Source organism: Cavia porcellus, unplaced genomic scaffold (assembly GCF_034190915.1).
Source record: "Cavia porcellus strain 051 isolate PalLab524CR breed Dunkin Hartley unplaced genomic scaffold, mCavPor4.1 scaffold_5, whole genome shotgun sequence".
Classification (NCBI taxonomy): Eukaryota; Metazoa; Chordata; class Mammalia; order Rodentia; family Caviidae; genus Cavia; species Cavia porcellus.
Window position 1 is genome coordinate 22,422,103 of NW_026947488.1, and position 15,987 is coordinate 22,438,089.

Sequence of the window (15,987 nt, forward strand, 5' to 3'; positions counted from 1 at the left end):
AATGCTTAATGTATTGTAAAGTTTTACTTATATAAGGTTGCTGGAGTAATCAAATTCATAAAAACAGAATAGAGAAGGTTGGTTACTGAGAGGAGGAGGAAATGTGTGGCATCGTATTTAGCGGGCATGGAAATCCAGTGAGTAAAATGGAAAAGGTCCCAGAGACAGTTGGTACTGATAGTTGCACACCAATGAATGTACCTAACATCTCAGATCTATGTACTTAAAGAGTTAAACTGGGAGTAGTGATGCAACCTATACTCTCAGCTATTTAGGAAGCTGGGGCCTGAACACTGCAAGTTTGAGACCAGCCTGAAAAACTTCAGAAGACTGTCTCACACAAAAAAGAAGGACGCGAATGAGGTGTAGGGACTGCAGCTCAGGGGGAAAGAACTTGCCTCAGTCATGCATTCAATCTCAAGTACCACGCCAAAAAAGGTATTTTAAAATGGTGAATTTTTGTGTTGTTTCTAATCAACAACTGACAATAAAAATAAGTTCAGCACAAGTCGTCAGGTTCTACCCACCTGATTCAAGCAGCATTTTGGCGAACATGGGATTCAAAGGAAATTCTGCTATTCTCATGCCAAGTGGCTCAGTCAGATGACAGTCTTTGTCCAGACCTGCCAGGAGAACAACAAAAAACAAAAGTCAGAAGGCATGTACCATTATGCTGGAAGATGTACAGTTATTGAGAGAATAAAAGATGATGTATGCTTTTAAAAAGAATCCAAAAGATGACTCACGTACTACCAAACTCAATTTGATATCAGAGAGCCTTTGCATAGAAAGAAGAAAAGTCTCACTGAGCTGAATACCCAGTTGTTAAAAGCTGCTACTTCTAATAACTTATATCCAAAGACTTAATGACAGGAAGACAGTCCAGCAGCAGCTTCTTCATTCCTTCCATCCCCACTGCTGCACAGAGGCAGTGCTAAGTCCCGCCTGTCCCAGTATCTAGGTGCCGCTAGATACAGTCTCCAGCAGCAGCTGACCCTGCTGACCACGGCTTCTGGGAACTCTTCTTCCCTAGCTTGTATCCACCCACTCGTGGTTCTCTCCCACCTCTCCAAGGGCTCCCCCTCAGTGACCTTCTGGATCAAGGCCAGTAACTCTGGATCTAAGTGCTAGCCCAGACCTTTCTAGTCCTTACAGTATACCTGTTCACCCAGCTGTCCCCTAGGCAGTTTACTGAACTTGGCAGACTCCTAATCAGCTCACTATCTTTCTTCCAGGCCTTTCTACTGCTTGCTAATACCCAGGTATGACATTCCTAAGACCCTAGGTATAGACAGTTGTTTCACTCATTCTGTCTCAGAATGAGACAGAAAAGGTTATTTTTCTCCTGTTCTAATGTAATCATCTCTTTAAAGGTGAAGCTAAGTTAAGTTGGAGGTGTCCCTCTGCTTTTCCCAGGTTACTCAGGGTATCAAAAAAATAGAAAACATTTTAACTTTGGTTGTTTTATTGAAGAAAAACCAATCCAAATGAAAAATACCTACAGAGATAATGTTCTCTCAGTTAATCTTGCTTTCAAATACCTATCACATGCTAAAGAACAGGAGACATAAGTCTATTACTACAAACTCACTCTAGGCTAATCTTCTGTGGTCCATGCTGAAGACTTTAAATCAACAGAGAGCTTTTACATCAGTAAATTCACAGAGAAACATCAAACATACAATGAATTTAAAAGGCTTCCTACAGTACAAACAAAAAGATTAAACAAAATGAACCACAAACTTAAGAGTCAAAACTACAAAATTCTTTGAAGAAACCTAGAATTTAATATGTTAGATATTTATTTATTTATTTATTTATGATGCTAGAACCTTGGGCTTTGCACATGCTAAAGACAAGTTCTACCACTAAGCTGTATGCCCATCCTGTAATCAATGTTTTCTTAATACAATACCAATAGCCCAAGTGATGAAGAAAAACTCAGTAAACTGAGCTACACAAAAACTTAAACTTTGTATACTGCAAATACCATTAAGTAAAACCATTTACAAACTTCGAAGAAGTTTGTATAGAATATACACAGAATTTCTCCAATTCAATAATAAAAAGCCAATAACCCAAATAAAATTGAGCAAAGGATTTGAATAGGTACTTCTATTCAGACTCAGACCTCAAGATCTGTGGGTTCCAACCCTGGATTCAATGAATGACAGTCTGAAAATACTCATTAAAAAAATGGTGTACTGATCACATGCCGACTTTTTTCTTATCATTATTACATAAATAACACAGGAGAATAACTATTCACATATCAGTTGTATTGCACTAAGCATAATAAGTAATCTAGAGATGATTTAAAGTATACAGGCAGTAGCCTGTAGATTGTATACATATACTATACCACTTGAGACTTGAGTATCTATGGATCTGCTATCCAAACAGGGTCCTGGAACCAAGTCTCCAGAGACACTGTATACAGATGGCAAATAAGTATATAAAATGATGCCTAACACTATGAGTCATCAGGGAACCACAAACCTCACCCACTAGATCCCATTCTATATCTACTAGGATGGCTGTAACACAAAAGCCAGACCACAACAAGCATTGGTCACAATGTAGAAAAACTGGAATTCTCATACACTGCTGGGGGGAAATGTACCCCAAAATTTCTATGATGATGTTCATAGGAGCACAATTTATGCTACAAAATGTAGAGACCCACATGTCCATCGACTACTCAAAGGATAAAAATAATATGTGGTATATCCATACAGTACAATATTATTTAGCAAAAAATGAGGAATAAAGTCCTAATACAAGCTACAATATGGATAAAGCTTGGAAATCGGCTAAATGAAGAAGCCAAACACAGAAGAACACATGTATGATTCCACTAATAAGCAATATCTAGAATATGTAAATCCCTAGAGATAAAACCAGACTAGGCTAACGAGTAGGGGATTATCTTTTCTCTGTGTGATAAAAAATGTTCTAAAACTAGCTTAAGAAGATTAAAACTGTGAATATACCCAAAGACAATGAATCACACACTGTAAATGAGTGGTAATTTACACCTCAACAAAGCTTTTCAAATGAGAAACACTCAAAACAAATCTCAGGACAAAACCCCCCAGCTTGATACCAAACGGGACTTGACACCCACATGGGCACTGTGTACAAACATGGTACTACCTGAGGAGGTGAGTTCAGGCTACAGTCGTCTCTACCTTAATGTCCATCCCACGTTTTCAAACAGGGGTTGCTCTATAACATGACATTTCCTTGCCCAAGCAATAGCCCAAACTGGTGATATACCCAATTCCCCACAGAGAACACCAGGAGAAAAATGAAGGGGAACTGTGGAGAGAAACACTGAGCCACAGAATCTAGGATGTTGGGAGAGATTCAGAAGGACAGCTGAGTGGGCAGCATCTGAAGTCCGATGGAGTCTGGAAGGTGTGCAGCCTTAGTAACCGTTTTCCATCATTTTTGGTATAAAGGCATGTTTTATGATTGTCATAACTGCCCTTCATGTACTATTTGTCTAATTATGGTCCCAACTTATTTCAATAGTGTCATTAAAAGTGGAAAGGATTAATCATATTGAAGATACTAATAAACCTAAAATAAATCCAACTCACTACCATCACACAGGACAACAAATAATAAGATAGAAACAAGCATACCTCCCAGGGCATAGAGTAACTCCAAAGCTTGAACCATCGACTGTGCTGGAGGGGGCTGTAAAATAAATGAAAGGTCTCCTAAATTAACTTTTTTGGGCAAGGAACATAAAACATGACCCCTTCCTGCTCAAATCCACTTTCCTTCTAACATGCCCCATTCTCCCCAGCTTCTGTGCTTCGCTGCTGCTGTCTGTGCCCCCTTGAAACCACCTTCAGCATCCTTAGGACTACTGTACTTGCCCTTCGAGGATCAGCGCTATTAAACACTTCCCCTAACAGCTCCCTCACACTTTCTTCATCAGAGGTGACAGTCACTACTTTAAACTACTTCATTGTGCCCAAGCTCTCCCCAGACACTTCTAGCTTCCACTTCATAGGCCCCTATGTTAGGAACCCCAAGGTACTGCAGTGCTCACATGTGATCTCATCTTTGTAAAACCCAGAGCCCTGCTCTGACTGGGCCAACGTCTGCTGAATCTGAACTTCTGAAAATAACAGAATGCTAAATAATCTGAAGTTAAGCAAAGCTGATACTGTGATCTTCAGTCTGATTCTCTGGGTCCTTACCACCTTCCTTTTCTCTATGAGTCTTTGAATCAGGCATGATTACTTTCATTTTTCTACATTACTTGGTTTCTAATAGGCCAGGTAATAAAACTATAGAACTTTTGCAAACTGCATAGCTTTTCTTCTAAATGCATTTATATAAGAAATATATAATCCACCCAAAAAACATATACACAGTTTAGGAGTTCATTGTACTAATCAATGTCTGGAAAAATAAATAAATAAATAAATAACTGTCTGGAAGTTAATGGCCACCACTTTGAGCACCTCTTATTATTATAAGAAGCCAAAGGTGACTTTTATTAACCTATGTCTCAATAAATTTAGTATGAAAATATTTACACATTTTCCTTTCCCTAGAGTACACATTAATTTGGCAGTCTCTCTCTCTCTCTCTCTCTCTCTCTCTATATATATATATATATATATATATATATATATGTATGTATATATATATATATATATACATACATATATATATTTAAAGCTTTTATTAGTACATGTTTACATTACACAATGATTACACTCAGGGTAGGGTACATGCATATAACCCATCTGAATTCCTTTCTCTCCCCACCACCCCGCTCACTCTATGCTCTTTGTATTTTTCAAATATCATATTCATTTATAAGACCTTATAAAGTTAATTATCATACATACAGATTGAAAACCAGACTAACAGGCCAAAGAACGTATAAAACATGTAGGACAATTATAAATATACTTTAAGAATCACATTGTTTTGACTCAGTTTTACAAATGCAGAAACTAATAGTGAGTTCTATACAGTTACACAGGTTTATATTGACTGACTGACCAATTGATTTAAGACAGGGTATTACTATGTAGTTCAGGCTGGCCTCAAAACTCATGGTGCTCCTCCTGCTTTAGACTCCCAAATGCTGGGATTACAGGTGAGTGCCACAATGCCATTTTGTTTGCTTGCTTGTTTGTTTTTGAGACAGGGTCTTGCTATTGAGACAGGGTTTTGCTACGTAGCCCAGACTGGCCTGGAACTCCAGGCGATCTTCCTAGCTCTTCCTCCCGAGTGATTATAGGTATGCACCACCATATTTGGCTCTATAGGCAACTGGTTTTAAAATCATATGCTAATCTCAGGCCTAATTTTTTCCACTCTACCTCATCAATTTGGTAGCTATTCACTACACTCAAGATAATTAACGAAGCACTGCTAAGCAAAGCATGTACCTGGCGCACTAGCCTTTCTGCAGAATTCATATCTTTCTTCACCTTTAAAGTGATGAAATACATCATACCTACATGGAAGAGCTCAAACCCTCTGGGGATCTTTTATAATGAAGTTATATGAGGCAAGAAAAATAGCGAAGCTCTGATTTAGGTTTTAAACAATTAAAGAACAAAGCTAACAATATCTATTTTTTTTGACAGTTCTCAATCCTAATTCTATTTCTAGCTAATATCATCAATCAAAAAAAATTTATTTTCCCCAGCCTTTCACAAAAATCATATATAGTGTTTTCACCTAAACACAGATTTACAAGTATTCTTCTAAGACTGACTTTGATCTGGGATCACACACCAGCACTGTTTTAGTATATTTAAGATTTCTGTCTATGTACAGTTTTTGTTTTTCCTCCCTGTCTGTTTTCCTGTTTTCCCTGTGTTTTGTACCCACAGAAACTTGCTTCCAGTTTTTCACTATTGTAAATAAACATTTCCTAAATATATTATATGTGTCCCATGATTTCAACTGAAAAAAAAAACATAATTCCAAAGGAAAATAATCATACAGGAATATATAAAGATAAATATGTACATATGTGTTCATTTTTAATTGTCTGAAAGTTTTGATTTTCATTATTTGTATTTTTAAATTTAATATAAAATACTGCTATAAGCATTATCATCTGTGTAAGCTTTTCTCTTCCTTTGATTTTTAGGTGTGCATGTGTGTTATTGGGGACTGTACCCAAGCTAAGCAAGCATTCTATCACTGAGCTACATACCCGACACCACCACCTGCCCACCCACACCCTGTACTGTGGGATGAAGCCAGGGCCTTCAGACTGAGCTGCATCTACAACTCTTTTTCACTTTTTGAGACTGGGTCTTGCTATTGCCCAGTCTGGCTTTGAACTTGCCATCCTGTGTATTAGCCTCTTAAATAGCTACAATTACAGGTACATGCCACCTTACATGACTCAAATTATTTTTTCGGGAAAAATTTTCGTAAGAAAAAAAACTAGCTCATAAATATTGTCAGCAAGCTCCCCACAAGGACCAGAAGTGTATAAATATACTAGCAATACACAGGTATTTGTTTCCCAAAATGTATCAGCTCTGAATCTTATCATTTTTCTTAATACTTAAACATTTAATTAGTGTTTACACTGAAAGATATATTCATTCTGTGTGTGGTGTGTATGTACACACATGCCAGTGTCTGTGTCTGTTTCTTCCCCCAGACTTTACATTCATTTCAATTTGCACTTGTTTCTCCCCTGGAGAAGCATAATGTATCCTAATATCACTTTGCAATTCATATCGCCTCCTTCCTTTTAGCCTTCTCTTTAGTAGACATCATTTGTACTTTTAGAGATAGCAATAGGTCATTTCTGTTAAGTTTTCTTTTATTCTTAAGATATAGGACTTTTCACAGTTTTCATATTTGCATAGACTTTAGCTTTTTTTTATAGTACCTCATCTTCTGCAGCAATAGATTTTCTTAATACTTAGTATAAGTACACAATTATTTTATGAGTTTATTTTTATAATTCTGTTCTTTCATTCACCTAGTTTATCAATGTCATTAGGAACTTCATTATTCAAAAATTCATCTTGTCATACCAGTTAGGATACAAAAAACAGTTAATGTGTGAGTCCTCAAATCATAAAAATTCCAGAATAAAGTAAGAGTGAATATGTATAAACTGACCCAGACATGAGACGTGCTTCATAAGCACAAGAAAAACCACAGAAATTAATAAGAAAAAGACAGAAGGCTTTTTCTATGGATATATTTAAAATGTCTGCACATTAAAAATAAATAAAAATTCAAGTAAAAATAAGAGAAAAAATATTTGCAAAATAAATTTTTTCCTCACAAAAAATATTATAGACAAAGGTTGATGCTTTTAATGGACTCCTGAAAATCATTATAAACACTAATTCCAACAGACAAATTATTTTAAAATTCAGATGAAATATAAAGTGGGACATAACCATTAAACATCTACTTTATGAGAAATGTTTAAAAAGTAAAGATAAGATATCATTCTTTAGGAGACTAAAGGAAGACGCTGGGAGCACTGGGAGCCAGGCCTTGTGCACTGCTGGAGCCGAGCACAGGACGACGGTTCTTCAGCCCAGTCCTTCACTCTAGCAACCTGCTCCATGCCGTCATCAAACATGCCGTCAGTCATGGGATCTTCCTCACTGTTCTACCAAACCTCCTGGCTTCTCCCAACCAGATGCTCTTGCAGCCTGGGCCATGTACAGACCTGCTGTCTAGGACCCTGTGTCCTTCCTGATGTGGCAAAATCCTATTCAGGTCTTAGGTTTCACCTCAGACATGACTTTGACTCTCAGAGCACTGTGCACATTGCTCTCATTCCCATTACTTGTCTCTAGCTCCCAGCAGTCAAGAAGAGGAATCGCATATGAACAAGAAGCGTCCCTGCCTTGTTTTTCCCCTTTGCTGCACACAACCTGCACCAATTTGGCACCTTATATTTCAGATGAGTGGGGGAAAGTGAAAGATAGCACACCCTACCCACAACACCCTGACACATCTCTGCTAGCTCCCCAGATGAAGACAGAACTTACCGACATGAAGTGGAACCTGAGGACATTGTCAATCCCTAGTGCTTTCAGCTGCAGGATGACAGGGGCCAAATTGCTACGCTGCATCTCAGGAACAGTGGACTGAGGCAACTTGTCAAAGGCTTCCTCTGAGGATAGGAAATCACAACTGTTTGGGATCAAATGTGACAATCAAATGCAATCACATGCCAAAGGGACATTCTTCCTTCTCTACTCTGAACAAAAGGCTCCAGGATTAGGGCACTGATGCAATGACAGTATGATGTTAAGCTGTTTTTATATTTAGGAAAGACTATTCAATTTAAAAAATACTTTAGCTAAATTTATTTGAACTATACAGGTTTATAAAAGTTTGTCCTTTTTTATTCTTTCACTTTAGAATGCAGTTTTTCAAGTCCTTTTTGTCAGCAAAATGTTAAATCAAAGCCAACAAGTATCTGATGAATCACTATTGGTGCCCAGTTACCATTATCTCTACTTGGGGTAGAGTATTTCAAGAAGACACAAACTGCATATATAAGCCAAAAACAATTTTAAAATAAATCACCAAAAACTGCAAACAAAGAATAACAAATGACCAAATCTTATAAAAAGCAAAAAGTGCCCCCATCTAATTTTTTTAAATCAATGAGCCAAGCACAATGGCACACACAGACTCTGATGCTGAACCAGCTAGATTACCCAGTGCTTATATGCCCCATCAGAACAAAAAGTGGCTTCAAACAGGAAAAAACAGAGACCCAAAGATTGGAAAGGCAGAAAAAGGGATGAGGAGGGACAGATTTTTGGGAGGCCTTTTTACAAAACCTGGATAAAAACAGTGAGGTAGGGGAGAAGAGGAAGGGAATAAATCACTTTGTATATATCAGGAAGCTAATGGATTATAGAAAGAATGCTCCACCCACCAAACCCTCCCACACTAGTCAACATTTCAACAGATGAACACCCTCCTGCAAAACCCGGGTGGTCCAACCTCCACTGAGATTGTAAAGCATTAGTAAAATAAAACAAAGAAAGCAAAAGTGTCATGAAGAAATAGTACTACCGCTACAGAACTTCAAAAGTGCTTTCTTAGAAAAAGATGAAAATCAGTGTTTGGACTGTGTGATATAAATTGCAAAATGCATTGGTCTAATTGGAAGGCTCTACATGATGAGCAGCAGCACAAAGTCCTCAACGCTTTCTTCAGTTTCAAGAGCAACCAGGACCTAAAGAAGAACCACTCTTCACGAGCACACCCACCACTAGCTGAGACAAGTAAGGACATCAGATGCGAGGGTGACCTGATGAGAAGACATGGAAAGCTGGTGCTTCCAGAATTCAAAGCACTCAGACTCTGTAGAGGCCTCACATCTGGGCCAGCAGCTGCAGGAGATCCAGCCAAACCCCCTGAAGAGCTTCAGTAATAGGAAGGGGCTTGACCAAGACCAGGGACTGTGCCCTGCAAGGAGGAACAGAGTAGGCCCCATTGAGTGGTCCTTCCAAAGAGAACTGGAGGCTTGGGGCAAAGAGGAAGGCATGACTGAGAGAAGAAGCTCTCAAGAATCATAAAGATAAAACTGATTAAATCAGGATCAAATAGGGAGGCAAGTCACATAGCAAGCAGGCATGAATACAGAATAGAATCTTTGCTGATAAGGGTTGGGTTAATGGCTCCTCTGGCTTCCTCAGTGTGAATGATATCTATTTAGAATACCAGTCCCTGATATCTATACTTAGGTTGTGGTTGCATTTGTTTTTTGATCTAAGATTTTGTCTTGAGATCTGGCCTGTGACAGAGGTGTTTGTCTCCTCCAAGGTTACAAGATACCTGTTCTTCTACACTGGCTCCCTTGAGAGCTTAGCTCTATCTGACTGCCTATAATATCCATCTAACTCAGCTGCTGTAACAATTTCATGTGCCAAGGAAGTCATGTACTGTGATACAGACTTGAGGTAAGCAGATGGGCTTAGGTAAAAGCTACCAAGTCTTGTAGCATGAAGTATTGGAGTGGAAATGGGATTGAGATGGTAATAGATCCATTAGTGTCCAGCCTTCAGGCGGCAAGTTAAGCTTCAGGAAGGACCTTAACAGCTCTGAGAAGGCTGCTACATGACTTTCCAGAACCTTCCATTATTATCTATCCTGTCTTCCAGCAGAATCATACTGCCTGTGTGTGAGGGAGGGGGGGTGGTGGTGGTGGTAGGTACTAGAGATTAAATCCAATTTTTTATTTTTTAATTTTGAGACAAGACCTTGCTAAATTGTTAATTTGCCGAGGTCAGCCTTGAACTTGTGATTCTCCTGCCTCATCTTCTCAGGGTACTGAGATCATGTGAACTCTGCCATTGTTGAATGTATTCTGTGCTTCCCTACATCCCCTACTCATACCTTTACTTTCCTTTGCCCAATAGAGCTCCCTTATCCCTCAAATCCTCTCAAAACAACACTATGACAACAGTCAAAATAAAGCAGAGGCCCAGAGTTCAGTCCTCAGTATTGCCAAAAGAAAGAAAGGGAAAATTACAATCAATAAATAAATGAGGTTAGACACAAAAGATCACATAGCCTATGACTGTATTTATATGAAATATACTGAACAAACAATTCATAGAGGCAAAAAGGCAGAACATAAATTTTGTATGTCAAAGAGAGGAGTTAAGAAAATACAGGAAGAAATTCCTTAATGAGAAAGGATTTTGAAAACGGAAACACTTTCAAGCTAAAAACAGGAGTGGCTGTATATTGTGAGTAAAAAAAAAAATGTCACTGAACTGTTCACTTTAAAATGGTTATGCTGGGGCTGGGGATTTAGCTCTGCAGCATAAGCACCTGCCTTGCAAACAGGCGGTCGTGAGGTCAATCCCAGTACCGATAAAAAGAGGAAAAAAAAACAAACAAACTGTAATTTCAAAATGGTTATGCTATGTAAATTTTAACACAATAAATTTTAAATATACATACATAAAAATCTTGAAACTTCCTCCTCTTCTTCCTCCTACTCCTCCTCCTCTGCATTGCCGGGTGCCCATTAATACTGGGTCTTCCTTTCCCAAGCCAATAGCAACTTCAGAGGCTGGCTGTACCTCTCTGGGTTCTGACTATTTCCTCCCTGCCATTCATGCACCTCACTCTCTTCTTTCCTTCCAAGTACTTGTACATCCCATTCCCTCTGCCTGGTATGCTGAAAATATCCAGTACTGTTCCTTCATCTGCATGACTACTGGGCTCCAAGATCACATTCTTAGCTGGCCATGGTGGTGCATACCCATGATCTCAGCACACAGGAGGCTGACACAGAAGGATCACCACAAAATCAAGGCCAACCATAGCAAAACTATTTTTTTTTCAAGAAAAAAGGACTTTAAAAACAGATCTGGATTTAAATCCTAGATCACATTTGAGTACCACCTCACTTGTGAAGTGTTTCCCAGCTCTCCAGCAGTGGGACATGAGCTCTCCTCTCTGCTTCCAAGGCTCCTTTTCTTCTACAGGGACCCAACCATATGATAGCACATTGGATGTTTGTCAGTCTGCCTCCACCACCAGACCATCTACCATACCAGGTGGCCATCGGCTATGGCTGATCTAGCCTGAGAGCCCCAAGTCTCGGTACCACACCCAGCATGGAGGAGGTGCTCTGTAAGCACTCACTAAGAGAAAGAAAGAGGGCTGGGGAATGTAGCTCAGTCAAAAACCCTAAAGAAACCTACACTAACCTGTATAAAGGCGGTAACACTTTCCTGAGCGGCTGCGCCCACCACGTCCTGCTCGTTGGTTGGCTGATGCTTGGGACACAGGCACGACCACCAAGCACTCAATAGCTGTCCTGGGATTGTAGGCTCGCAGCTTCACAAAGCCACAGTCAATCACATACACGATGCCACTGATTGTAATGGAGGTTTCTGCCACATTGGTGGCTACTATCACCTATGTCCCCCACAGAAACAAGAAAAGTAATTTTATTCTTCCACTTTAAATAAACTGTTAAAAATTCTACAGATGTAATGATATTTCAAACACTGTGAGTTTGTAAGGCAGTAGGATGTTACAGTTTAGCTCTAGAATGTATCTCACAAGCTTCATGTATTCTGAGGTAGGGTTTTGAAAGCTGATTGAATCATAGAGGTGCTATAGTCATCAGCAGATTAATCAATCGATGCCTTCATAGCTGATGTGCTACCAGGGGATGGGGCATGGTTAGAAAAGGCAAATTACTAGGGATGCGACCTGGAAGGGTATATCCCTCCCTGACTCCTCCCTTCCCTCTCTGCTTCCTGGCTGCCATGATGTGAGCAGCTTTCCTCCACAGCAGGCCTTTCTACCATGCTATTGCTGGGTTTGAGTCAGCTAGCCATGGACTGAGACATCTGAAACTGTAAGCCAAATAAACCTGTAGTCTTTTAAATTGAAGGTGTTGAGCACTGTGTCCCAGCTACAAGAAAGGAACTAAAACAGCATATTATTAAGACTAGAAACTTCAGAGTTGGGTGTTCTGGGCTGGAATTCACAAGAATCTTACAACCCTGGACAAGTTCCTTAACCTCCAGGGCAGCAGGAGATTCCTCATCTACATAAGAATATTTACCACTGTCCCCAAGGTTGCTGAAGAAATTAAATAAGATACATATATAAAGTGATTAAAACCTAAAATAGTATAGGTACATTCATGTATTCCTTCATATTTTTTGAGGGTCTGTACTTGGTTCTTAAGAGGATGGACAAGACAAACTGAGCCCCACTCAGTCTATATTCTAGTGGGAGTGCTTGGAGGACAAAACATGGTAAAGAACATGGGTGCATAACTTCAAAGTGAAACAAATACGAGGACGAAAATACCTGGTAATATGTTTGATATATATGTAGTATTTACATTACATGTTATAACAAGGGGCCATGCGCCTTTAGATTGGATAGCCAGGGAAAACCTCTCTGAAAGATGACTGTGAGCTGAGACCTGAGTAACAGGAAGTAGTCAAACCTACAGAGATACAAGCAGAAGCTACACTGATTCAGTCATCATACAGAGTAAACACAAGATGAGCTTGAGGAATGGCACAGGGCCCAGCTCATGTGTAGCCTCTAGGCCACCTTGGGTGCTGCTGCTGCTGCTGGAGCGTTTTAAGTGATCAGATAAGTTATATAAAATAAAATAAAATAAAAACCTATCAACTTTTTTCAGGTATGTTACATTTCATGAAAGTCTCCCAAACGTGTTTATATAGCAGTTAAGGTTTTATATTATAAAACCATCTATCTAAAAGTTATTACTATTTGTGTTTTACAACTACAAAAATCAAGACTTGAGGTTAAGTAATTTGTCCTAGAGCACACAGGACATCAGGAGTGAAATCCAGGTCTTCTGAGAGCTGACTGCAAATCATGTTTGACCATGCGGGCACAGGCTGCTCCGTTCCAATGACCAAACCAGAAGGTACCCTCTTCTGAGTGGCCCAAAATTGGGAATGGGTCCTCAGTCTGACCCCCCACCTACTTTATTCTCTGCTACCTGCTATGCACTGCTAATCTAACTAAAAGGACAGAAAGGCCCTAGGGGATAGGAACAGGAGTCAGTCTAGCTGACTGACTTCCTTTTACCATGCCTCTTCCCACCACACCCTAATTTCAAGGCTGAATATATTTAAGCCACACCTAGTATTAACTGATTTAAACTTGACTCTACAGGCAAACTGACAGTAACTTGTCTATTGTTCCTGACTGACTACAATCCTCAAAGGCAGTCCCTTCAGCCAAGATAGTATCATGTCAAGGGAAATATCAAATAGAAGTAAAAGAGAAGTCACCTGCTCTGAGTTACCCTTCTTTGGGGCAGGTTTAGAAACCTTCACAACAGATTATTTATCTTTTATGCTTTTAAAAGTACTACACAGAAACACAGGCCTGAAATTCTGAAAGAAACTTTCCTATTTAGCACGCTTAACTTCAATTTAAAAAACTGAACATGTTTCAGTGCACAGCAAAGGGGCAGTAATACAATTACAGATGACTGGAAACTCCCTTGGTCATTAGGGTAGTCTCACCTTCCTCACACTGCGCGACACCCTTTCAAACACTTTCATTTGCTCAAAGGAAGGCAGTCCTGCGTACATGGGGAGAACCCGGAGGTGTCTTTTCATCCCGGTGCGAGCCAGTGCTCGGGCCTGCTCGATCAGCATAGACACAACAGTTTCTACTTCTTCCTAAACATTGAAACAAAAGCCCAAGAAATGAAGATCAATCTGATGCACGTCATCTTATCACATCCACACAATAAAAGGTGAGATTAGGATTTTAATTTGGGTCAGATTCACGACCTTTAAACAGCTGTCCACTGTAGGATAATATTTATCAGATGCTACCGAACAACTCTGCCAAAAAAATGACAATTTCTAACTGCAACATTAACTACTAAAACTAAGCTATCTGCAGGTAATAGAAGAATTATCAATAAAAACAGGGACTAGTTTCTCAATTTTTATGTACTATAGTAAATAAAGCCTTTTCATGTACATGAACAAGTTGTAGCCAATAAAATCATTGTTAAGTTTTCCCCAGAAAAGATTACGTGCGGAAAATATTTGCCATCAGAAAAGATTACAGCTGGAGAGGCGTAACTCTAAACAGTGTTACAACCTTGAGGCAGCACTTGGGCTTGGTTGGTTGTTTTTCCAGTAACCTTACCACACTCAGAATGAGCTGTAAAAATCATGGGACAAGGGGTATAGCTTGGGACAATCTGAGTGCAGCAAAATATATCTAATGTGTTACCCAACATTAGCAAACAAAATAGTCCACTCACTACACTATCTAATTTATTTTGGAATCAGCTGATAAATTGAAAATACAGTTAATTCTTCTGAAGCAGAACAAGGAGGAACTAATGATTCCTTGACAATTCAGTTGTTAGATCAATGACACCAAAACTAACAATATTTTATGCAATTAAGTAAATAAAAAATACAACAAATATGAAATATCTAAGTAATAAGGTTCTCTATTAATTTTGAAGCACATCATTTTATCATACTGAAAGACAAAAAAAGTTGGGATCAGAATTTTAATTTAAGTCAGATTTATGCACTTTAGATGTCCCACTCTGGGATGATGCCTTACACATCTGTTCATCACAGAGATCCAACGGAATTACCTGGCCAGTAAGAAAGGCTAATATGTCTCCATCTCCCTCTGTCTGATGAATTTTCACCACAGTTTCCACAGTTGATTTGATATAATCTGGAACAGGACTGAAAAGATGTATGTGATAAATTCATCATTAGAATATGCTCATTAATTAGAAGTCGATCATCCTAATCATCTGACACCAAGATCTCATGAAAGTTTAGTTTGGGCTTGCCCAGTACATAATTAGCATATACAAAAACAAAGTAAATATTCACTCTTTTTTTTAAGTGAAGCATTAAAAGTAATCCATAATTACTAAATTTATAGCTATACTTGCAAAAAATATAAAGATTTTACACCCATATATAGAAATGTGCTATTTTATGTATGCAAAGATGCCAGGCCAGGAAACTGGGGTCTATGGTGCCAGCACTGAGGTTCACTTCTTCCTGGTCTGTTTTCCCTCCCTGGCCACGGGCAACACAAATAAACTGAGTGAACATGGGTGGCAGACATGGTCCCAAGCTAGGGCAACTCAGAGGTCAGGTTCACAGCTCTGGACTTATTAGCCACTGCACCTGGCCCTGGTGTTTGTTCACCCAGGGACAGGTACAGGAATTGGAACGAGCCCTTTTGTTGCCACAGGAGCTCCTCTCAGAAGTGTCAACAAGGCCTTCTTGCTAAGTATGTAGAGAGCTGAGAATGAAATGACTCAAATCACCAGTACTATCCTCACTGGCAGGCATCCTTGGAAACTCAAGTTCAGCAAACTTCCAAGCCCCTGCCTTTCAACCTTTCATCACTTTGCTCTTTCCAACTAAGTGACCAATCATGGATTCATGCAAACTTGCACACCAATGTCAA

The 15,987-nt window shown here is 39.2% G+C and overlaps 1 protein-coding gene across 2 annotated transcripts in view; it reads right to left on the reverse strand.

Annotated features, from left to right (window-relative positions):
* The window catches only part of Dhx35 (DEAH-box helicase 35), an 83,889-nt gene that overhangs the window by 20,100 nt on the left and 47,802 nt on the right, over positions 1-15,987 (reverse strand). For both annotated transcript variants that reach the window (XM_003467755.5, XM_063248352.1), the window contains exons 10-15: positions 15,149-15,245; positions 14,043-14,201; positions 11,721-11,931; positions 8,025-8,149; positions 3,651-3,705; positions 528-623 (exon numbers count right to left, since the gene is read on the reverse strand). In XM_003467755.5, the coding sequence (XP_003467803.1) occupies positions 528-623; positions 3,651-3,705; positions 8,025-8,149; positions 11,721-11,931; positions 14,043-14,201; positions 15,149-15,245 (743 nt within the window). The remainder of the gene's footprint in view (positions 1-527; positions 624-3,650; positions 3,706-8,024; positions 8,150-11,720; positions 11,932-14,042; positions 14,202-15,148; positions 15,246-15,987) is intronic.